The sequence below is a fragment of the Perognathus longimembris genome, chromosome 12 (assembly GCF_023159225.1).
Source record: "Perognathus longimembris pacificus isolate PPM17 chromosome 12, ASM2315922v1, whole genome shotgun sequence".
Lineage (NCBI taxonomy): Eukaryota > Metazoa > Chordata > Mammalia > Rodentia > Heteromyidae > Perognathus > Perognathus longimembris.
Window position 1 is genome coordinate 50957933 of NC_063172.1, and position 24543 is coordinate 50982475.

Genomic DNA, 24543 nt, shown 5'->3' on the forward strand with positions numbered 1-24543 from the left:
CCACAATCAAGTACATTTGACATTTGAGGAGTCTAAAGTTCACTGCTTTTTCCTCCTGAAAGATTCATAATTGGTCTACTGTGTTCCTAATTCTTTCTTAGATAATTGAAAAGTGGCCATAGCATAATCAACAAATATTTTTGTAACACTACAAAAGGCAGTTATGCTACATACTACCTTGTGACATAATAAGAACTTCCTCATATATAATCTGTTTCTAACAAAATCCTACTGAGGCTAATTTTATTATTTCCAAACTTCAGTCGGTATCAGAAGCTCAAAGGAATTTCATGACTCACCTAAGGTTACAAAACAGCCTGGGTAACTGGCAAGGCCTAAAACTTTGGTCTTATTGTAAATTCCACTTCTTTGGACAATCTTATTTTCTTGGACTGGACAAGTCTAATTTGGCAGAGGTCTTTCAGGGATACAGGGAGGGTTCTACAGAGAGCTAAGTAATTGGGCACAGGTTTGCTAAATTATTACTAAGGAAGCCAACTTTTGTAGCATTCTCTATATTAGTCTGCAGTTTGTCTTACTTTTTAACATGGAAGGAACTACTTCAGTATTATGAATGAACAGAAAAGCAAAATGTTCAAAAGAAAGAGGCAGGTTTTTTTTTTGTATTTTGTTTTTAGTAATCTACATTATAATTTTACTACAAATGCCAGGAGTCCTCCCTTTACACTTTTGAGTTTCTCATGAAACATGAGTTAAAATACTATGTGATACCTTAGGATTTAACAGGAATAATACTAGTGTGTAATAAAAATGTGCCATATTGTCTTTAGTTCTTTGTGATACTGTAGTTATTCCAGATAATGTAGTATTACATTTTAATGTTGAGACTCATTTTCATAATAAAAAATATACAACTTCCTAATCAACAATTTTCAGTTTTTCTAGTGTTCTGTAAGCTGTTTTCTACTGTACACAAAACTGACTGTTATTAAAATGTTTACCTTAGGCAACTAAAAATAACTAAAACATATTAATATTCAGCATAAGGTTTGAAAAAATTCTCATTGCTTCTGCAGACCTTGAAATTATGTTATCACAAATTCTGCCAAGTGTTACTCTTGTGTATAACATGCTCTGCTATTATTTTGATATTGAAAATTTGAAAACATTATGCCAAACTGCAACATTCCCCATGGTGTTTTAGTTGTAATAATTATGTGCATTATCAATATTAAGGCCCCCAACAATTTATACAAAGTAAAAGTTATTCACTGAGAGAAACATCACAATAGCTGTGAACTGAAGATTCATTTTTTTCAAATGTCCAGAACAGGATCAGATTTTAACTTGGCCCAGTATCATTATAATAAACAAAAGAATTCCTTCCCATCTATAATGGAATAACTTAAATACCAAGGTACGTTCTTCTTCTGTTTATAATGAGTACTTTCGTTGATTGCTATGTCTTTTTTATTTTCAATGTTACTTACTAGTAATGAATAGTAACTCTGATTTCTTAAACTGCTATCAATAACATCCCTAGTGACATTCACGTTTCCACATTGAAAGGGAGCATTTTGAACTACTTTTTTTTTCTACTTTGTCATATTTTACAGGTTTGATATTTTCCTACCATTTAAGTTCCAAACCCATTAATGATTGAGAGATAGACTTTTTATCTTGCATCTTCTGAAGACATTCTACATTTTTTCTTTCTTACCAGAAATTCAGAAACTTTCAAATCTTTCTAGACTTTAATTCACTCAGCATGTCTAACAACATACCTTCAAAATTTCCTCCAAATGTATAAGTGTCTGTGTCCCAGAAGTCTAATATATCCTAGTCGGTTTCATTTCCACTGTATGTTGGAAGGCTTCTTCCTTTATGATCTTTCTCCTTCCTTCCTTCCTTCCTTCCTTCCTTCCTTCCTTCCTTCCTTCCTTCCTTCCTTCCTTCCTTCCTTCCTTCCTTCCTTCCTCCCTCCCTCCCTTCCTCCCTTCCTCCCTTCCTTCCCTCCCTCCCTCCCTCCCTCCCTCCCTCCCTCCCTCCCTCCCTCCCTTCCTTCCTTCCTTTCTCTTTCTTTTGTCAATTCTGGGGCTTGAACTCAGGGCCTGTGCACTGTCCTTGAGCTCTCTCACTCAAGACTAGTGCTCTACAATACCACTTCAAATGTTCTGGGGTTTAATTGGGGATAAGAATCTCGCGGAGGGGCTGGGAATATGGCCTAGTGGCAAGAGTGCTTGCCTTGTATACACAAAGCCCTGGGTTCGATTTCCCTAGCACCACATATCCAGAAAACGGCAAGAAGTGGCGCTGTGGTTCAAGTGGTAGAGTGCTAGCCTTGAGCAAAAAGAAGCCAGGGACAGTGCTCAAGCCCTGAGTCCAAGCCCCAGGACTGGCAAAGGAACAAACAAACAAGTCTCGCGGATTTTCCTGCCTGGGCTGCCTTTGAGCCTTGATTATTGAATCTCAGCCTTCCGAATAGCTAGGATTACAGGTGTGAGCCACAGGTGCCAGCTTCCTTTATGATCGACCTCTATGCTATCCTTATTGACAGTGTGTGTTTCGGGGCCTGGGGCGCAGGGGGTGGGGGACGGGGAAGGGCAGGTGCTGGGACTTGAACTCGGGGACTGGGTACTGTGATCTTTGGTGCTCAAGGCTACTGCTCTACCACTTTGAGCCACAGTCCATTTCCAGCTTTCTCACAGCCTGTGCTAAAGACCTCAGACCTCAAGCTTCCTGAGTAGCCAAGTTTACAGGCATGAGATACCAGCACTCAGAACTTACTGACTTCAAAGTCCATTCCAGGTTGGCCTGCTCCATCTCCTACATGGATAGAGTGGTCTCAAAGGCATACAAAACTTTACACTACCTAACACGGAGTGTTACAAGAGCATCTGTGGTCCTTCATGCCCTCTTCTCCATCCACTCCACTGCAATTATGTTGCATCTCATTCATTTCATCATCCTGATTCACGTCCATGATTTGCTTCTGCTCTTCCTCTGCTGTAATGATCTAGCTTTCATGGGTCTTTTTTCACCAGTCCAGTTTCCTCCTGACTAGCTGCTAACCATCCAACATTGACTTTGCTCCTACAGAGACCCTTCTCTGATCAATCACAACAATGTTGCTATAGCACTTTGTACAAACATGATTCCTTTTGCTCATAGGCACCAAATTTGCAGATTCCAGTGTAATTATCATAGCTTTATGATCCCAGTAGATCTATTCTCAAATAATGCCCCTCCCAGGGCTGCTCCACGTTATTTCCTCTCCCATAACTCAAAAAAAGTGAATATAGGAGCTAAAGACAAATACCTGAATATCTGAACTGAACATAAGCTGAATATTGCAGAGCCAGTCTGCAATCTGGTAGACTCCTCAAAAAGCATTGCCACTTGAAAAGTTTATGGGTGATTAGGAAGACCCATTTTACATGGAAGCTCCTGAAAGACATTGCGGTAAATAAAATATGATGGGAACAAAAAACACGGAGCAATCATATTGCATGTTCTCACTTATATGAAGAAGCTGATTTGATAGAAGTAGAGAAGACAAGGGTGGTTTGAGTCAGGTGTAGTGACAGATGCCTGTAATCTCCTCAGTTATGAGGTGAGGCAAAGTTGTGAGTTCCAGTCAAGCCAGGGTTGCATATCAAGACACTGTCTCAAAAAGAAGAAAAAAGAAGGAAAACACAGTAACAGAGCTTGGCAGAGTCTGGGAATAGTATAAGGAAGGGGTAATGGAGAAAATATGCCTAACAGGCATAGTGGTGCCATTGGACAGAGAAATAATTTAAATGTTCTGTGGAATGATAGGTTAGCTATGATTTACATGTTTCAAAATAGCTAGTAGAAAGGCTTTTGAATGTTTCTATGGTAAGTGTGTGAGGTCATGGATAGACCAATTATCCTGATCTGTTCATTACACATAATGCATAGATGCATTAAAATACCAGTAGATGTGCCATAATTACAAAGGCCCAATTTTTAAAAGTTAACAATATATAGTATTATAATACTTGCTCTAGAGTTTGTATGGTTGAGATGCCAGTCTTTCCTACCCCAGAATTACACTGTGCACACTAATTTAAATGACTATACCTCTTTCTCACTGGACTGGGCATTACTAATACACTAGATTTATTCACCACAAAGTAAATATTTCTGAATTAATAATTGAACAAAATGCCTTAGGAATACAAAATGGAGAATAAATCGAGATGGAGCATTTTCAACCCAGTTGTTGTATTTGCAATTTAAAGTTAGCTTGGTTTAATATAGTATTTTAGCTTTCACCAGACAGCTTTAAAATTATTCTCTTTAGAGGTCTGTTCTTCCTGCAACTATTTCTGATAGACACAGAAACATGTTTATGGCATGAGGCTTTTGCCCTATTTTATCTTGGATGCACTTCTCTTTGTTTCTTTCCTTGACTATTTAAGTTTATACTCAGTTTACTACTAATGCATAACAGATTTTAACAAGCAAATTAAAATGCTGCAATCCTTTATTTTTTTCTTCATACTTTCTTATTCAGTAGCAGGATGATGGTTTTCTGAAAAACATGGGTATTCCAGTGTCTATGGTTGCAAACTGCTTTTACTCTAGTCCTGCACAATTAAAGAGGCATGTCAGTTGAGACAAGCTTACCAAATAATTATTAAATCAGGTGGTTGATTTTGAGAAGACAATAATCATTTTAAAACTAAAGTATGAATATATAGTACACACTCACCATTTAAGGCAGTTTAATAAAAAGACATAATATTGATTCTAATAATGAACCACACCTTGTATAATTAAGGGGAACTATAAAAAAAGCATAATTTATTGACCAGGAAAAAGAAACAGCTCTCTACTTGGTCATTTATATCTGCATAACCTCAAAAACAGGATGCCAGTTTTCACAAGCAAAGGTAAGTATGATATAATTGCAAAGTATTTTAAAAGATACTGTTTTTACTTTGGATGTTATGCATTGAGGCTTATGACAAATGAATGAAGCGTAGTTGTTATATAACATACACAATGAGGTGAGTTTCAGTTCTAAAAATTGTAGGCTCGGGGCTGGGAATATTGCCTAGTGGCAAGAGTGCTTGCCTTGTACACATGAAGCCCAGCGTTCGATTCCTCAGCAACACATATATAGAAAAGGCCAGAAGTGGCACTGTGGTTCAAGTGGCAGAGTGCTAGCCATGAGCAAAAAGAAGCCAGGGACAGTGCTCAGGCCCTGAGTCCAAGCCCCAGGACTGGCCAAAAAAAAAAAAAAAATCTAGGCTCTCATTTTATATCTGATACTCTGGTTTCAGTCTGACCTAATTTCTGTCATGTAATAGATAAAATAATTTTTATTATAAATGTAATTCTGTTTGAGTTGAGTTATACTTGTCTAGAATTATAAAGAGGCTTAAAACTTGGAAATTTTCATAAGGATTTTCTTTTCATTAACTGGGATATGTTCATATATCTTTGAGCCAGTCAAACAAGAATATCTTTTTAAACTGAGGATAGACTCAGAGCTACACAGATATTAAGTTGAATCAAATATTTTCATGTAATAATTTAAAATAGCTCAGTGTTCTGAAAGTTCTGGGTATAGTAAAAGTATTAACCCAAGTAGCAGAGTGTTTGAGGAGGAAGGCACTTTCTTTGGAAGTCATAAAATCCTAAGCTAAAATGACCAGGGTAAACATTATATGCATAACAAATAAGAGGGTTTTAATAACCAACAGATGGCTTTAATTGTACTTCCAAGTCCTACCCAGAAATCTCAGAACTATGAAAAATTAACATATCTCTCATTCACTGGCAAATATTGTGGAAACACGTTTTAAATATTGGCTATTCCATCAGGTTACACAGTAAGAAGTTGAAATCAATCATCTGATATAATAAAGCACATGAAATCTTACAAGAATTTAAAATATTGATCAAATATATTCATGCCATAATTTATTCTATTATTTTTCTGTTTCCTGTGATGCAATTGACCCTTAGAAAGGATTTCTACCTTGTCTGGAAGCCAATTTAATTAGTGTTTGAAATATATCATATTTTAAATAATCTTATCATATTTCCATTTTTATTAACTATTCCAATAACCACTCTAGACCATGTTTGCCAAAGGCTATGGTATTGGTTCTAGATAATATGTGTGTATTATTTGGTCTTCAGGGAAGTTCAAAGGGCAAAATTCACTTCAGGCTTCTTCGTAGACAACTGTACTGAGGTTCTCTGCTTTTCTTTTTTTTGGCCAGTCCTGGGCTTGGACTCAGTGCCTGAGCACTGTCCCTGGCTTCTTTTGGCTCAAGGCTAGCACTCTGCCACTTGAGCCACAGCGCCACTTCTGGCCATTTTCTATATATGTGGTGCTGGGGAATTGAACCCAGGGCTTCATGTATATGGGGCAAGCACTCTTGCCACTAGGCCATATTCCAGCCAGTTCTCTGCTTTTCTGAGAGGAAAATGCAATTTATAGGTGTCACACTATAGTGTGTGTGTGTGTGTGTGTGTGTGTATGTGTGTGTGTGCATGGCGATTAGTGGATTTAAACTATCATGGACCTATAATAGGAAGCATTTTTCATTTGAGACAGTAGTTGGCAAACTGAAGACATGACTTTACTTGTTTTCTCTCTGACTCAATGCTTGTCTTGTGTCAGATATTCAAAGTCATGTGTACAAAATTTCTTCCCTGCTCATACAATTTAGCAAAAGGAAGATACAATTATTACTTACATGGAAAGTAAGTCAAAGCAACTGGATTAAAGACAGTTGTGTGTCTCCCTTTCCATCTGAATTCCTGTAAAATGAATGGTAAACAAAACAAAACCTAAACCCCATTTTAAGAGAAAAAACAAGTCTAATACAGAGAGGGGAAAAAAGAATGCTACCAAGAGGTGAAAAATATTGAGATTTCGGGATAAAGTAGACAGGATTGGATCTATGAAGTTATTAACACAAGTTAAACTCAGAGAAAGAATGCTGTGATGGGAAGATAGGTGGGTGGGAACTCTGAAGGTAAAGTCACAACCTCAAGCATTAATCTAGATGTTATTAACTGAGGAGTAACAGAGGAAGCTGGCTAATCAACATGGATCATTTCTCGGTTCTATACTAAGCAATAAGTAGCAATGGTGTTTGTCCATGAACTAAATGTGAGCAATCCAATTTAAACCCAAGGTCCAGTAATGCTCTCTATAGTACAAAAAGCTGCTTTACTTAGAGGGGAAGCTTAAACACAATGAATAGTCTCCAGCATTAATTAGGCCTTCCCTTCACTAGAGAGAAACCTTAATGAACAGAAGAGAACATGAATATAAATATACAATGACACCAAAAGAGCAAATGGATTCTGGGAAACTAGTAATATTATAGAGAGAAAATAAAAATGTCGGAGAAGCAATCAGATTTAAGGACAAAATGAAAGTGTGAGAATACACACACAGAGTTAGACTGGACGTGATCACAGCAGGGAACAAGGTGAACAGCATCCTTCCTTGAGTTTTACAATCATGTAATTTCAGAACACCAAGAATAAAAATGAAAAACCGGAAAGCTCTTAGAGAGAAAACAAAACAATTTATGAAGAGAGGGATAAAGAGGAAATGAATGAAATGCACTTTATCTGCAAAAATGTATTATGTATTATGAAAATGATAGTGAATAACATTCAACAACATTACCACATAACAGCAGAATATTGTTTCCAAATATATATAAAATAATCTCTAACATAAATCACATGCAGGTCATAAAATTAATTTTGATAAATTTATGCCTTTACATTTATGAAGATTGAAATCCTACAAAGTATGTTCTCTGAACATAACTAGATGTCTTAGGAATCAACAACCAAAAGAAATTTGGAGAAATCTTACATTCATTCTTGGAAACATAACAACACACTTCTAAAAGTAATTTGTGAGTCAATGAAGAAACCACAGATGTAAATAAAATAAATCAAAATCTAGATAGTGCATTATTTAATGAGTTTTTAGTAGCTGTTCTCCCTTTCTCTCTCTCTCTCTCTCTCTCTCTCTCTCTCTCTCTCTCTCTCTCTCTCTCTCTCTCTCTTTCTCTCTCAGTGCCAGGATTAATCCCAGCACTTCATGAATTCTGCTACTTGCTCTGCTATGAAGCTATATCCCAATTCATATTTGCTGTTTTAAATGACTACAAGGGAAACCAGAAAGATCTTAAACTGAAAATCTAATGTCCTGCCTCAAAGAGGTAGAAAAAGAACAAATCAAGCACAAATAATTAGAAAATCAGAGAAAAAGAATAGAAAATAATGAACCCCAAACAGAGAAATAATAGAGGGATTCCATAAATTCAAAGCTTGTTTTTTGAAGGATAAAATAAATTTTTAGCTAGATCTGTTTGGGAGCCATTAGTAAGTAAAGGGAGGATTACTCAAACACAATTACCATACGACAGTAGATCTTAAATCAATGGTCAAACAGTAGGTAGGCTTAACAACATGGATACATTGAAAAACTGAATGAATATTGTACAGTTTTAAACTTAAGAAATTGTTTATTCCTAGAACTTTCTATACTTTTGGTGTACTGAGGTTTGAACTCAGGTCTTGAACTTGTTGGACAAACACTCTATAAATTCCGGTATACTTTCATTCCTTTTTTACTTTAGTTTTAAATTAGTGTCATACCTTTGCCAGGGACTGCTTTAAACTATAGTCCTTGATGCAGACAGATCTGGGATTACAGAAACAAAGTACCAGAGGTAGTGTTGTTATTTGAGACAAGGTCTTTCTAGCTTATTTTTGTCTGGTCTGGCCTCAAACATTGTTCCTCCTAATCTCTGCCTCCTAACTAGCTGGGATTAAAAGTGGGAGAGCACACTGTGCTCAGCTCTTTCCTATTGTATAATAAACATCGACGTGACTCCCACATTGAATTTCATATTTAATGGTGAATACTTTCCCTTTTATGTTGGGGAAAAGCTGAAGACATTTACATTCCTCACTTCTATTCAAAAATGTCTTGAAGCTTCTAGTCAGTGTATTAGGATAGAAAGTTAAAAGCATGCAGTTGTCAGAGGGAGAAGTAAACTATGTTTTTTAGCCCCAAATGTAACCTTGTGTATACAGCTTCCTAAGGAATGTAATCACAAGTAACAAGGATTGATGATGAGAAAAATTCATAGTATAGGATTAAAAAAAACAATGAAATCTGTAAATTATATTTCGCTGTGTGTGTGTGTGTGTGTGTGTGTGTGTGTGTGTGTGTATGTGTGTATGCAGGCACTGGGGATTGAACTCTCAGCCTCATGTTCTTACTTAGCTTTTCATTCTTAGCTTCTCAGATTTGTCCTTCCCAGCTGGTGGTGAACCGTGATCCTCAAATCTCAGCCTCTTGAGTGGCTACAATTTATGGGCTTGAAGCAACAGGCTTCAATTGTATTTCTAAAACCAAACCATCTAAAAGTGAAACTGAGAAAATAATTCCATTCAGATGCTTAAAGGCAATATAATACTAATGAATACATTACACAGAAATACATGTATGGCCTCTACCTGAAAAGCTACAAATGTACTGCTGACAGAATCAATATAGATAAATGGAACAAATTCCATGTGTATGAATCAGAAGACTCAATACTTTTAAATAGTCTTGGTCATCAGAGTATTAGAAAATAGTTACCATTAAATTCCTACAAATCATTTTCACATTAATAGGCAAACTGATCCTAAAATTTATATAGAAATGCAAAGCATCTAGACAAGGTATAACAATTTGGAGAATGAAGGATGCATTTGGGGAACTTATACCAGTTGATTTCAGTATTTAAATAAAGCTACAAAGTCAAAATCATGTGGTATGGACTTAAAGACATATTGACCAACAGAATAGAATAGTACGTTTTGAAATAAACCCTTAATTTTTTGAGTTCTACGTATATCTTAGATATGAGGCCCTTGCCTGTGACATTGCCCCATTCGTAAGGAAAAGGAAAGACTTGGAAAAAAATTATACTAAGGAAGTGAGCCAGACCCAAGGAAGCATAGACTCTATGGGCTCCTTTATTGGGAATAATTGGTACATGTCTAGTATAGTCCTAGCAGAAGATCACAATAGCTCAATAGCTATATACATATGAACACATAAGTTGATGACAAGCAAAAAGACCTCCAAGTCATGGAAGTAAGTGTTTTATCATTGTTGTTACTTTCAATGTACCATGTAAAATTATGCCTTTTTTCTTTTGTCTTTCTCCCCCATGGTTTTACCCCTGATGTCACTGTAATGGATTTTGATACCCTGGGTATTGTACATATGTTCATCAGGACTAGGGAAGCGAAGGGAAACAGCAAAGTGGAGAGACAAAGGGTAGAAGTAGAACCAATGCAACAGCAATAGAAGACAATATGCTGTAAACTAACTGTACAACTGGGGGTGGGCGAGGAATTGGGAGGGGAGAAGGTAGGAGGGAAATGAGGGAGAAGTAACAAGCTTGATAAGAAATGTACTTACTGCCTTATATATGAAACTGTAACCTCTCTGTGCATCACTTTGACAATAAATAAATAAATAAATAAATTATAAAAAAGAAGAAATAAACCCTTACATTAATGTTTTATCATAATTCCAAGGCAGTTCTAAATATATTTTAAAGAAATGCTAATCACTGTATATCTTTATGTAACAAAACAAACTTTAGAATTCTATTTCACAACATGTGAAATTACCCCAAAATGAATCTATGTAAGAACTAAATCTGTAAACTTCTAAAACAAAACATTGAAATCCTTTTAAATTTGGCACTAGCAAAACTTTTCACTTTGCCATTCAGAGTGCAAACAACAGAAATCTTCACATTAAACTTTTAGCAAATTTAAAACTTTTTGATTTCCAGATGACATTATTAAGAAACAGAGAAGCCAAAGACTTGGGGAAAAAAATTCAGATTATCCAATAAAAGACATTTTTAAAAAAGAGAACCATTACATGTCAATTGTAAGAAGACAATGCTGTTTTAAAATAAGAAACAATTTAATAAATATTCCATTAAGAAAACATGAGTGGTTAGTAAGAACATCACAATACTGACAACATCATTAGCCATTAGGGAAATGCTAATTAAAATCACAATAAGATATCACTGTATCCCAGCAGAATGACTAATAAAAATTTGAAAATGCTGAGTTAATGAGGATATGGAATAACTAGAGTCCTTATGTAATGTTAGGAGGGATGTATGGTACAGCCACTTCATAAAACAAGCCTCATAAAAAACTAAACACATCTTTATGCAGACAGATTGTTATGCTGTTAGGTATCTAACCAAGAGAAATGAAAATCTATGTCCACAAAAAAGCTGTGCAAAAATCTTCATCACATGGCCGGGAGCTGGTTGTTCATGCTTGTAATCCTAGCTACTCAGGAGACTGAGATCTGAGGATTGAGGTTCAAAGCCAGCATGGGCAGGAAAGTCCCTTAGACTCTAATCTCCTATTAACCACCAAAACACCGAAGTGGTGCTGTGGACTAAGTGGTAGAGTGGTAGCTTTGAGCTGAAGAACTCAGGGCCAGTGCCCAGGCCCAGAGTTCAAGCCCCACGATAAATAAAAAATGTTCATAACAACACTATTTACAATTGATCAAAACTGCAAAGAATCCAAATATCCATCAACTGGTAAGTACAGCAACAGGTATATGCAAGTAATGGATTACTACTGAGCAATAAAAAATGAAGAAACTCCTGGTATACACTATAACACAGTTGAATCTGTAGTATAATCTGTAGTATATGATGCTAAGCAAAAGAAGCAAGATGTGAAAACTGCATAGAACATGAGTCCATACATCCAAAAAAAAGTTTAAGGCTAAAAATAGAGACAAAAACTGTACTATGAAGACAGATCAAACATAGGACTGCTGTTGGGAGAGGGAACTGTCTGCCTTTGGTTATGAAGGAATTTTTATCCTATTGATGTGGTCTAAAAAGGAGTGTCCAAATTGTTATGTAATTGTAAACATATTTTATGAAAATCATAAAACTATACACGTATCATTTTGTGCTTAAAGAAAACATACAAAATGTCCAACCTGTGTAATAGGCCTCATTTCATTATATTATTAGTGAAGAAACTTCAGTGAACTAACTAGTTTACATTCAGTTATAAGTACTAGTAACGAGGGCTGGGAATATGGCTTAGGGGCAAGAGTGCTTGCCTCCTATACATGAAGCCCTAAGTTCAATTCCTCAACACCACATATATAGAAAATGGCCAGGAGAGGCACTGAGACTCAAGTGGCAGAGTGCTAGCCTTGAGCAAAAAGAAGCCAGGGACAGTGCTCAGGCCCTGAGTTTAAGGCCCAGGACTGGCAAAAAAAAAAAAAATATATATATATATATGCACACACACACACGTGTGTGTGTGTGCTTGCCTAGTACTAGTAACAATATAGTTTGATTAAGGCTTTAAAAGATCTACATTTTTTGTAATTAATTAGTAACTGAGATAATTTTCCTTTAAGGAACAAAACAGAGATATATTGTAACAATGTAGTTTTTGATAAAGAATAATTATTGAGCTGATATATATTTTTCCCTGAGATTTTTAATATATATATATATATTTTTACTTCTTCTTTTGGAAAAACCCCATAAAATAACAAAACATAATTTGATAATAAAAATTACTTTCTGGAAATATCTATGAAAGATATCTTCTCTAATTATTGTCGTTTTGAAATTATAAATTGGCACAAAATATTATGCTTCTTCATCAATAATTAAACTATTAAATTATTACCATCAATAATTAAACTCCAAAGGAAATAAGATCCTAATTATAAGTGGCTAGATGCCATCATTTTCCTGTATATATTACACACTTGAAATCCAGTAATTTTCAGTAAACATAGCCCTATTAAAGGATGCTTCTGCTAGATAGGAAATAATGTAGTAATTAGACAACAGAGGGTTAGGGCAGGCTTAGGAAAACATTGCTAAGAAATGCCTAAAATGAACAAATCCAAACAACGATAAATAAAAAGTGGTCATAAAAACATGTTTCTCCCTCTGTTTTCCTCAGCAGAAGCATGGGAAATTCATATACATATATCTCACACCAGCCATCTATACTTTTTAGTGTTGAAGCAGGAAGGGGTCAAACTAGAAATGATACATGTATTTGACATATATTTTGTGTGTATGTGTATATTTGTTGTATATATGGGGGTACACATGTATGGGTGCAGAAGCAAAATCACAGAAGCTGCTATTCTGTAGAGATTGTGTCCTGGTAGAAATATAACAAAGAAGGGATGCTGACCTCCAGTGATCCTTTTCCTAGCATGCTCTAGAGCTGGGGGTCCCTAAACCCCACATCCCTGTCTCAGAGCTAATATAGCCCTCTAATGCTTGCTGCCTCTATATACTTTGGCCTCAGTTTCCAAAATGTTCACTTTTGTGAGTCCTTTTTAATTCTCATTTGCCTTAGTGAACGTTCTCAGCTGTTTTGGGAGAAAAACATTTGATCACAGTAATTCATGGTAAGAAGCAAGAAACCTTAATACTCGTGGGAGGTTATTTCTATTACAAAATACTGGGGCCATGGGCATATAAAATACCAAGCAAACAGCAGGCTCAACTAAAGCTCTGGTCTCTGCCCATCCTTCTGATTCATTCCTTTATTGGCTTTTCCAGATGCATTATCTACTTCTGATAAATCATATTACGGTGTGTAGCTAATGCAGACTCCATATGTCCTGAAGAGAGATGCTCATGAGAAAACCGTGCAGGCAGTGAGTTTGAACTTCTATGTCCTTCATCAATCTTAAATAATCCATACTACTGGACTGGTGGTTGGTGATAAATTCGGCATCATTCTAATTCCACTCCAGTGGTGGAAATGGTTGCAACTTGATATTTAACCAGAAAATGGGAGAGACTTTTCTGTAATTCCTCAAGATCATCATGAGTACTCTACTTTTAAATTCAACCCAAAGTGCCCATTGTGAATTGTCTGCTATATTTAGGTCCTGCCTTACCTTGTTCTTGTGTTAGGTGCTGAAGGTATGAATTAGGTGTAAATCATACACTCTAGGGAAGTTTGTCAAGAAAAAGACAGTCAAAGGTAAGTTCTATCCTGAGCAGAAGATGGCTTTGGAAAGCAGTTTTCTTACTTTCTAGCCATGTGACATATGTATAACAGTAGTTAGAGAGATTCTGTTGTCTCTACCTAAATGGAAAACATCTCAATTGACCAGAAACTTCTTCCCTGTCTCCAGTTTACACCTATGCTGTTGATGAATCAATGGGACACAAGCACATGAAGATAAGCCTCTCCAACAAAGGTGGTGCCAAACAAGTCAATAATGGCTTATGTTTAACCTGCCATTCTCTTATTATTAACCATTCCTTAATATCAAAGCATAGGGCAGCCTAATACTGTTGTCATTGAGGGGACCTGAGATTCAGAGGGACTTCATTTAATTCCAGACATAGGATATGATTTCCTCTAAACATCTGGAAAGATAAGTTTTGCCTAAAAAGCAAAGAAAATAGAAACACACACACACACACACACACACACACACACGCTTCACGCTTCAAATCCAATAGACCCCCCCCAAAGGAGGTGGATATAGGCAAGACAGGTTCAGGAATTTTCGTTGGAAACACAAAATCGCCAAGAATGTCCCCTAAGTAAAATGATGGAAAGGATGACATTGATCAAGATGCATCGTATTCACAATCCGTATGTTGAATTGAAACCAACCCCTTTGTACAACTGTTTAAAGATTTATAATATAATGCAATCCCCCTCCCCATGTTACCAGGTGTACCCTCTCCCCTCTGCTACTTATTCGCCCCATACATCCCCCCCCTCCCGCCGCTCGCACATCCTTGTGGTTGGGGCGAGGTAGATTCTAATAAAACAGATTCACTTAGTCCATTTCAACCCCCGCAGTCGCGCTGCTCTCCAAAGGGGCGAGTCCTGGGCACATGCCCAAGCAAATGCTGCACTTCTGCCTCTTCTGGCGCCCCGCCTGCTTGCTGCACTACAACTAGCACAGACCCAAGTGCTCCTTCCAGAAGATCTCCCGGGCTTAGCTCAGTTTTCTGCGGGCAGTTGGGGATTCCTCCGTGCCTCCGTGCTAGATTGCTGAGCCCGCCGATCCGCGCCCGCTGATCGCTCAGGGCGTTTGAGCTCTCCCTGCAGGAGCGGCTGCACTTGGGAGCGTCCAGGTGGGGTCAATGAAGCGCAGCCTGAGAAAGATGCTGCGACCAGCGGAGAAGGAGCCCCAGGGCGTCGTCTACCAGGGCGTGGGGAACGACATGGACAACTCTTTTAAGGTACTTCGGGCAACCCGCGAACAGAACAACTGTCGAGCACCGGAGTGTGGGCAGGGAGGAGGGCGGCTGGAGTTCCCTTGGGCTTAGCTTCTGGCTAAGCAAACAGGCACCTGTAAGTCTGGAAAGACTAAGAGTTAAGATGCTCACTTGGGGTCGGGGTCGGGGGAGGCACCATGTAAATGCTTCTCCCATTCAGCTCTCCTACTGGATCCTGTTTGTTTGCTTGTCTGTTTGGTTTGTTCTTGCTAGTAGGTGGATAACTTCCATCTAGGTAACTGCCTAGAATCAGAAGTTTGGGAGTGTGTGCTGTTTTGCGCGGACAGTTTTTGTAGATCGTTCATTAAGAGCCAAACAGCCGTATAGTGCTTTGGGGTGGAGAAGCATTCTTGTCTAATGGGCACACACAGCCTCCTGCGGGGAGTGCTCTCCAGACAAGGACTCTGGAAACAGAGGCAGGGCTAAGTGGAGGCATCTGAAAGACTATGGCAAAGGACACTGAAGGCAGAACTAGCTGCTGCTCTAGTCTGAGGGTGAGGGGCAAAAGCTGTTGGTTTCTCAGAAAACCCATGAGGTTTCCACCTCGGGGAAGCCCTTTTGAAACAGCAAGTTGTCACTAACTGATTTTGCACACCCCAGCACAAACTCACAGTGGAACCATGTTGACAGTTTTTGTACTTCCCAGGGGGAAAAATGCCTACCCAAATACCAAATGTTCAAATATCTTTAACAAATCAGAGATATACATTCTGACTTACTGCTTTAGAATACTTTTCCAAATCAGCATTTTGAGATTTACCTTGTTCTTTTTAGCAGTTTCATAATATTCCATCATTGGAATGTACCGTGATGTATTTAACTAGTTTTACACTGATAGACACATAGGCTGCTTATTTGTTTTGCTGTAAGTGCAGTCGCTCTACTGGTATTTTTGTGCCTTTGTGATGATTATTTCCCTCCCTCCCTCCTTCCCTTTGTGTCTGTCTCTTTCTCTTCCTTCATTTCCTTCCTCTCTCCCTCCCTCCTTTTTTCCTTCTCTCCCTTCCTTTCTTTTCTTCTTTCTTTCTTTCCTTCCTTCCTGATACCAAGGCATGAAGTCAAGGCCACTTGCTATCACTCTGCTGTCTTTCTCATGGCCATTGTCCTCCTACTTGAGCCATGTGTCCAGCCCAGTTCTCTGATGGATAATTGGAGATGTAGTCTCTTAGACATTTCTTTCCAGGCTGGCTTTGAACTTGGATCCTCTAAGTCTCAACTTCCTGGCTAGGATTACAATTATTTGCTAACATCGTAGCAGTCACGAGGCATGTACAGCTTGATTTGGGGTAGAAATCGACAAATTGTGAAATGGTAACAATGACTTGACCCTGCTGTGAGTCACATATGAGTTGGAGAAATACAGTAAATCACACAAACCCACAAACCCATAAACCAGGCCTACGAAAAGGGTTTCTTTGCCTATCTTGATTTATCACCAGATTTCCTTCCTCCTTAATATTAACCTAATGATCATTTCCTTTTGGCTTACCCAAAGAACTGAGTCATGAATAGATTTTAGTCACTAGGAGAATGTTTTTGGAATTAACATATAACTTAGAATAAGAAAAAAAAGTTTAAATTGAACAAAAAAATTCATGATTGCTGAAGGACTTCTGCAAGTTTCAATATTTTGTTCAGGTGTTAAGTGTTTTATTTTTTATTTTTATTGTTGCTGATGTTGGTTTTTGAGGTACTAGGGCTTGAATTCAGGACCTTGTTTGTGCTCAAGTGTGCTACCACTTGAGCCATACCTCCAGCTCTGATGTCTTATTTAGTTGTATTAGTTAAATCAAGTGGAATCATTTGGGTTATTTAATTTAGGATCATTTAGGTCCTACATTAGGATTCAGCATGTGGAGTGTACTTGTAATCTCAGCACTAAGGAGACTTGGAGCAGGAGGACTGATTGGGTCCAAGGCCAGCCTGGAATACTAAAAGCCCTATCTGGGAAACAAGATCGAAGCCATAAAACCAATGAAAAACGTGTTACATTAATTGTGCATCATTCTATGAAAATCTCAGCTGTTGTTCTCTATGAAGAGAACTCTCTGTGAAGAGAGATTCTAAGGATTTTACTAACTACAGTAATTGTGCATCATTCTATGAAAATCTCAGCTGTTGTTCTCTATTCAATTCTGTGAAGAGAGATTCTAAGGATTTCTTGATAACTTCCAATTTGACAAATAAGGCATGTAACATATATTCATCAACTCACACACCCACTCAGGAATATTAACAAAGTTGAGGAATCACTGAACACTTGAAAAATGAGAAATGTGCAAAAGAACTATGAAACAGATGCTTTTTGCTCTATTCCATAACTCTTTCAAGGGCGTTAACACTTTAGCATTTAACCTTTGGTTTGCTCTAGTTTGTCTCCTTAGCTTTCCTTTCTTTTTGCTCTACTCCTTCTTTAGTAAGACAACATAACACAGACAGATTTGATATTTCAAATGTAAAGGAATTAGAATTAGCATCTGTAAAAGTGATGCAGCCTGAAATGTATAAAGCTAATCCTGTAGCTCAGAATCCCATAGAGCCTGGTGACCCAGCAATAGAAAACCATTCCCACTGTATGTATCACTACATGTGATACCATACACTTATGTTCCTGCAAACTTTTATGTAATGAATCTCTTCAAAGCCTGACCACATATCAGGTTCTGACTTGAGGCTGAGAGCCAACCTCATGTGCTTCTTTGAAGTATTTAAATGCTGTTTTGTTCCTATGACTTCATAGCACTTGGGAGCATATGAAAGTAAGGAGTGTGAAACTGGATGACCACATAGGACTGATGAGACCTGTACATTGCTCTTTCCTGTACAGGAAGCACATAAGATAAATTCCTTGTTATCCAAAAACATTAAATTCAAGTGCTAAAATGCTTCCAAGCTGATTCAACTTAACACTTTGATACAGCAAGACATTAAGGAAGAAACATTTCTGTAAGAAGCTCATCTTAAATTAAATTTATGAGTGATTAGGTATAAATTCAGAAATGTTTAATGCTCATTCCCATATCCTGGCGCCACTAAAGGTCTTTGTGGCTTATATGGAATTCTCCTTTCTTTAGGTTGACAATTGACAAATCTTTGTGTATGTGTGTGTGTGCTGGGTACTGAGGCTTGAATTCAGGTCCTGGGTGCTGTTCCTGAGCTTTCTCATTCAATGCTAGTGTTCTACTACTTTGGCCTCAGCTCCACTTCCAGGCTTTTGGTAGTTTATTGGAGATAAGAGTATCATGGAACTTTGTGTCTGAGCTAGCCTCAAATGCTGATCTCCGGATCTCAGCTTCCTGAGTAGCTAGGATTATAGACATGAGCCACGAGTAGCCAGGGACAAGTGACAGGCCTTTTCCATGCTGCCATAGAAAACCTCTTTCTTAGTTGCTTCTTGCTCCATGATAATGGAGGCAAAATCCAAATCCAGGTCTATCAGATTAAATTTCTATCCCAACCTGACATTTACTGAATTAATCCTTAATTCTTCTCTAACTGCATGAAAATACTCTATATATTTCAACATTTTACTTTGGCACCTTTTCTTTTCAGTAATGAGCAATGTCCTGAGTACCTTTAAAATAAGAAATTAGGGTAATGACAAGCATGATTTTATGTGAAAAATCTCACTCATCAAAATATAAATTAAAGCAGATGTATCAGTCTTTTATTAGGAGAGATTTTTTTTGCATTTTCATGAAAATATTGTTTGATAATGGCTTCTGTGAAAAATGACTGACTTGTAAAACATTTTGCTTTTGTTTTTGTAATGAAGTATTGATTAGAGAATTATGGCTTGGTACCTGTGGCTCATGCCTGTAATCCTAGCTACTCAGGAGGCAGAGTTCTGAGTATCACAGTTCAAAGCCAGCCTGGGTAGGAAAGTCTTTGAGACTCTTCTCCATTTAACCACTAGAAAAACTGGAAGTGGCACTGTGTCTCAAAGTGGTAGAGCACTAACCTTGAGGGAAAAACCTGAGGGACAGCATCCAGGTCCTGAGTTCAAGCCCTAACACCCACGCACGTGCGTGTGCATACACACATACACTCATACACACACATTTGTTAATTGCTAAGTAAAAACAAATAGAAAATAGTTTATAAAAACTTTAGGCAAATTTTTTAATTTGTTCTCACATTTGCAAATCTTGAAGATACACTGAGAAATCATTTTAGCCTGTATAAAATTACTATGTGATTCCATTCATTTTGCCCATTTTTTGTATGGATGTGTTTAAGTTTCTACCCAGTAGTCTAGGGGATTTCTAGTATATATAAAACACTAATTTCTCCTGTTCTCTGTAAATCTCTGCATTTTCCTTTTTCCTTTTTTTCTTTTTTCTCTCTCTAGAAAAATGTTTACACCTATAGAAGTATCATGGTAAATTAAATATGTAGTAAATATTAAATATATTTTAGATGAGGGATCATGAAAGGACCAAAATATTCCTCAAACTTTTTTCCTTAATCTCCAAACCCCATTAAACTTAAATAATATGTAGCGCCCTGAAGAATACCTGTTTGTGTTGTTATAGCTACTAGTATTTATCATATTAGAAAGTAAAGTGTTTAACCACCTCAAAGCATGAGATAACACAGCAATTCCTATAAGTATCATTGCCGTGTCACTCCACATCTTGTGGAGTATAGCAGACTCCATAGCAGACTCTAGGGAGAATGTGAGAGTGCCAAAAGGGAAGGATGGCCTCCTGAGCTATCAGCAAGGCCAGGTGTGATGCAGAGGGCTGCAGGAAGTGGAATGGATGGGGAACAAGGAGGAGCAACAGATGTCCGTGGTGGAAATGAAGAAACCCAAGCAAACACAAACAGAGCAACACCATGCAGCATAGGGTTGGGCATGCTGGGCTTTCAGAGGCGGTTACCATATACAGGCAGGAATGTGTTAGCATTTGGTTTATGCCTGGCTTTGGGGCTTGAATCTGCAATTCAACTTTGTATTTTTACCTTTCTTGTCATAGCTATATATCAGAATACCTAACATATTAGCATGTCTGGCATCTGTGATTTAGCATGTGGCCAATGTTATTACCACCATATATAAACAATATAAAACTGTTAGTAGCAAACCAGGAGCCAGTGTCTCATATCCTAACTATTCAGGAGACTGGGATATGAGAATCATGGTTTGTGAGACTCTTATATTTAGTAAACTACAAAAAACAAGAAAACAAAAACAACAACCTAAAAAGGTGAAAGTGAAGCTGTGGCTCAAGTGATAAAGCACTAGTGTAGACTAAAAGAGGCTCAGGGACAGTGCCTAGGCCCTGAGGTCATGCCCCAGGACCAGCACACATATACGTATATTAAATGTTAACAGTAGAATAAATGCTGCCTTTTCATGTCATTGGTACTTCTCCATTTTCAAGTATAAGTAACAGTACTATAAACAACTGTTAATAAAAATAATTAAATAAAGTTTATTTAAATACTTTCACACAAAAGATTTTGAAAATTCTTAACTTTTTCTAATAATGTCTAGAGAATGTAGACAATGTCTAAAAGTTTATGATAAGAAAACTAAAACATTGATTTAACATGCTATCAATTTGTTTTAGATTTGTTTTACCTTCTATGTATAAGCATTTTGTGTTCTTCAAGAAAAATATTTACTTTATTGTGACCCTGATAGTTCTGATTACAGGACTTGAGTATTGTTCGGTACCTTTCTTGCTCAAGGATAGGTCTACCAGTAGAGTCTCAACTCCACTTCTGTCTTTTTGTTGGTTAATTGGAGTCAAGAGTCTCATAGTCTTTTCTGCCTGAGCTGGCTTCAAACAGGGATTCGCAGATTTCAGTCTTCCAATTAGTTACAATTACAGGCATGAGACACTGATGCCAAGCTACTAGTAAACTTTTATTTATTTATTTTTTTTTTGGCCAGTCCTGGGCCTTGGACTCAGGGCCTGAGCACTGTCCCTGGCTTCTTCCCGCTCAAGGCTAGCACTCTGCCACTTGAGCCACAGCGCCGCTTCTGGCCGCTTTCTGTATATGTGGTGCTGGGGAATCGAACCTAGGGCCTCGTGTATCCGAGGCAGGCACTCTAGCCACTAGGCTATATCCCCAGCCCTACTAGTAAACTTTTTAAAGCTATAAACTGAGTAACTTTATATTAATACATTTTGCAAATGCTTGTTTAAGTTAACATGATTTTCTCTACCTACAGGTGGATTTTGAAAGAAGTGCATGTAAATTGCAAAACTACATGAGGAACCTAAGGAAATCAAACAAAGATGAGGACGAGAATGTCTCCACTTTGCATCATGCCGCAGCTGAAGGTCAAGTTGAATTGATGAAGATGATCATCGGTGGCTCTTCCTGTGAAGGTAATTTAATGTTACTATAAGGTTTCACAAATCCATCATCCCCTTAGATTTATGGAGAACCATGGCATGAAGAAATTCTGAAGGGCAGATTAGTGCCAGAATACAAAGGACCAGAATATCTCATTTGAGTGTGAACTTCGCTCCATTTGAGTGCTCTTCAAATGTTGCTTCCTAAGATATGACTTCCTCTCTCTCCTAGCCTTGGAACCTTATCTGGGAAGTCCAACATTAGACAGTGAAGCAGTGGATGCCACAGTAATTTAAACAGTGAGGTGTATGATAGGACCCCATCAGTACTGTGAAAGTGTATTAGAAGGCCAGTTCAAAATCTATTGCAAGTTGTGTGTGGCAGATGCTTGTAATACCAGTACTTGGGAGGGAGAGGTGGCAGGATGGCAAGCTTGGGGCAGGCATGGGCTCCATATGAAAACATCGTTTCAAAGACGACATCTTCTCTGAAATTCATTTTAGCATAAAGGGAAAAGGAAAGTTAATCCACTAGGGTCATGTGGCTGAAAGTGATTCAGGATATGTCAAGGTGCAGTGTCAGCAGTGCTGGACAACAGGTCTGAATCTAAGAGTAAGGATCCTGGAGTTGTACTGACTCTGAGATTCCTAATTTAGGGGAGTAGGCCAGTAGTATAAGCCAGCCATTCCAGGAAAGGAGACCTAAAGCTAACCAGAAACAAAGTCTGTGTCAGAGGTTAAGGCAATTTGCTCATGCTGAGTTTAGATAGCTTAGGGATCACCCCTTGGAAATATGCAATAGGCAACCAGAATTATAGAAGGAAAGGACTTTCCTCATTCCCAGGCTACTATTGCACAGGAAGTAGATGACAGTGAGAAACGTGCTTTAGGAGAAATGTGCTAAAAAAGACAGTTAAGATCCGAGGACCAACACTTAGAGACAAACAGTAGTGGAAGATTAGGATGGAAAAGAGATAAGTGGACAAGAATGATGATGATACCCAAGCCAAGGAGAAGGCATTGTGAGTTACAAAGATGAATTGGTACAGAGATCAAATACGAGAGTACAACAGTCCTAATGACCTTTGTAGCAACGAGTTGTGAAAAGTAGTAGGATGAGGAATGAAGTGTGGATGTGTAGATCCTTGTTTAGGGCTCAATGTGGGGCTCCCACTTGCTCAGATGGAATAACTATTGAGAGTTGGATGAAACTACAGTTATGTGGAACTGCATATATTTCCTGGTATATACTTCCTGCTTTTATATGATCTTACTATTTTATCACAATCCCCAAATTCATAATGAGAATAGTCACAGGAGTATCTATTTCCTATGGATGATAGAGATCAAAATTTACCTCAGATTAAAAAATCAGTGCCACAGTTCCAAAATTTTGCCCTAATCCCCATACATACTCATTAGATGTTTTTTTTGAGAACTCAAACTGTAGTATTGTTTTCTAATGTGTCCTTATACTGGGACTTGAACTTGGGGCCTAGGCATGATTCCTGAGCTTGAATTCCAATACTTGAGCTACAGCTCCATGTCCATAATTAATTGGTGATTAACAAAATCAAAGCATTTTCCTGCCTGGGCTGGCTTCAAACTATGATCTTCAGATCTCAGCCTCTTGAGTAACTAGGATTATAGCTGCGAGTCACTGCTGTCCAATTAAAACTGTATTTTTATTTCTCATAATGAAGATGCAGCTGGTTTATACATTGACTTGGCACTGAGATCTAAAATGTGCAGGCACTTCAGAGATTTTCAATGGAATTAAAACATAATTTGATATTTTCTCTTCTTTCTTTATTTTGCTAGTCCTGGGGCTTGAGCTCAAGGCCTGGGCACTGTCCTTAACTTCTTATACTCAAGGCTAGCACTCTACCACTTGAGCCACAGTACCACTTCTGGTCTTTTCTGCAGTACTGAGGAATTGAACCCCAGTCTTCATGCACGCTAGGCAGGCACTCTACCACTGAGCCACAACCCCAGCCCAATTTTGATGTTTTCTTCCAGTGCTGAATGCAATGGATGATTATGGAAACACCCCCCTGCACTGGGCTGCAGAGAACAACCAGGTTGAAAGTGTGAAGTTTCTTCTCAGCCAAGGAGCAAACCCAAATCTCCGAAACAGCAACATGATGGCTCCTCTTCACATAGCCGTGCAGGGCATGCACAATGAGATCACCAGGGTGAGTCTGCTGGTCCACTTCTGAAGGCCTGACTGCTGGAGAGGGGTTGGTGCCCACAGCTGATTCTCTCTCCAGATCCATAGTGGCCAGTCTAAACTTCAGGGCAAATGAAATGTGATCATTATAAACACTTACTCTTAACAACTGATGATGATGATATTGGTGATGGTAGTGGTGACGATGGTGGTGATATTTTAAAAATAGTTTTAGCTTATTACATACATAGTTTTTGTTCTGGTACTGAGGCTTCATCTCAGGGCTTAGGCACTGTCACTTAGCTTTTTTGCTTAATTCTGATGCTCTGCCACTTGAGCTGCACTTCTACTTCTGGCTTCTTGGTCTTATTTGAAGGTAAAAATCTCTGGACTTTCCTGCTCAGTCTGGCTTTACACTGGGATTTTCAGGTCTCAGCTTCCTGAGTAGCTAGGATTATAGATGTGAGCCACTGGTGCCTGTTTTAGTACCACATGTTTTAAAAATAACCTTTCTATGCTTATGAAATTTGCATTAAAAACATTTATAAATTCAGTCTATTAGCATCACAGACAAATAAGATAAGACAGAAAGAATTAAATAACCTGCCTAACATCCTGAATGATGAAAACAAGACTTAGAAATTTATCTCTTTTTAAAGTTCCCAAGATCAGGCTTTGGTTCTCTTAATCTCCGTGATTTCGTGACTCAGAATTAAGAAGGTCATGAGCACCT

The 24543-nt window shown here is 38.0% G+C and overlaps 1 protein-coding gene across 1 annotated transcript in view; it reads left to right on the forward strand.

The window, feature by feature from the left end:
• Positions 1-15194: 15194 nt before the first annotated feature.
• Positions 15195-24543, forward strand: part of Trpa1 (transient receptor potential cation channel subfamily A member 1) — a 46000-nt gene continuing 36651 nt past the window's right edge. Inside the window, exons 1-3 of the mRNA XM_048358661.1 lie at positions 15195-15293; positions 21514-21673; positions 23660-23835. Coding sequence (XP_048214618.1) covers positions 15195-15293; positions 21514-21673; positions 23660-23835 — 435 coding nt within the window. The remainder of the gene's footprint in view (positions 15294-21513; positions 21674-23659; positions 23836-24543) is intronic.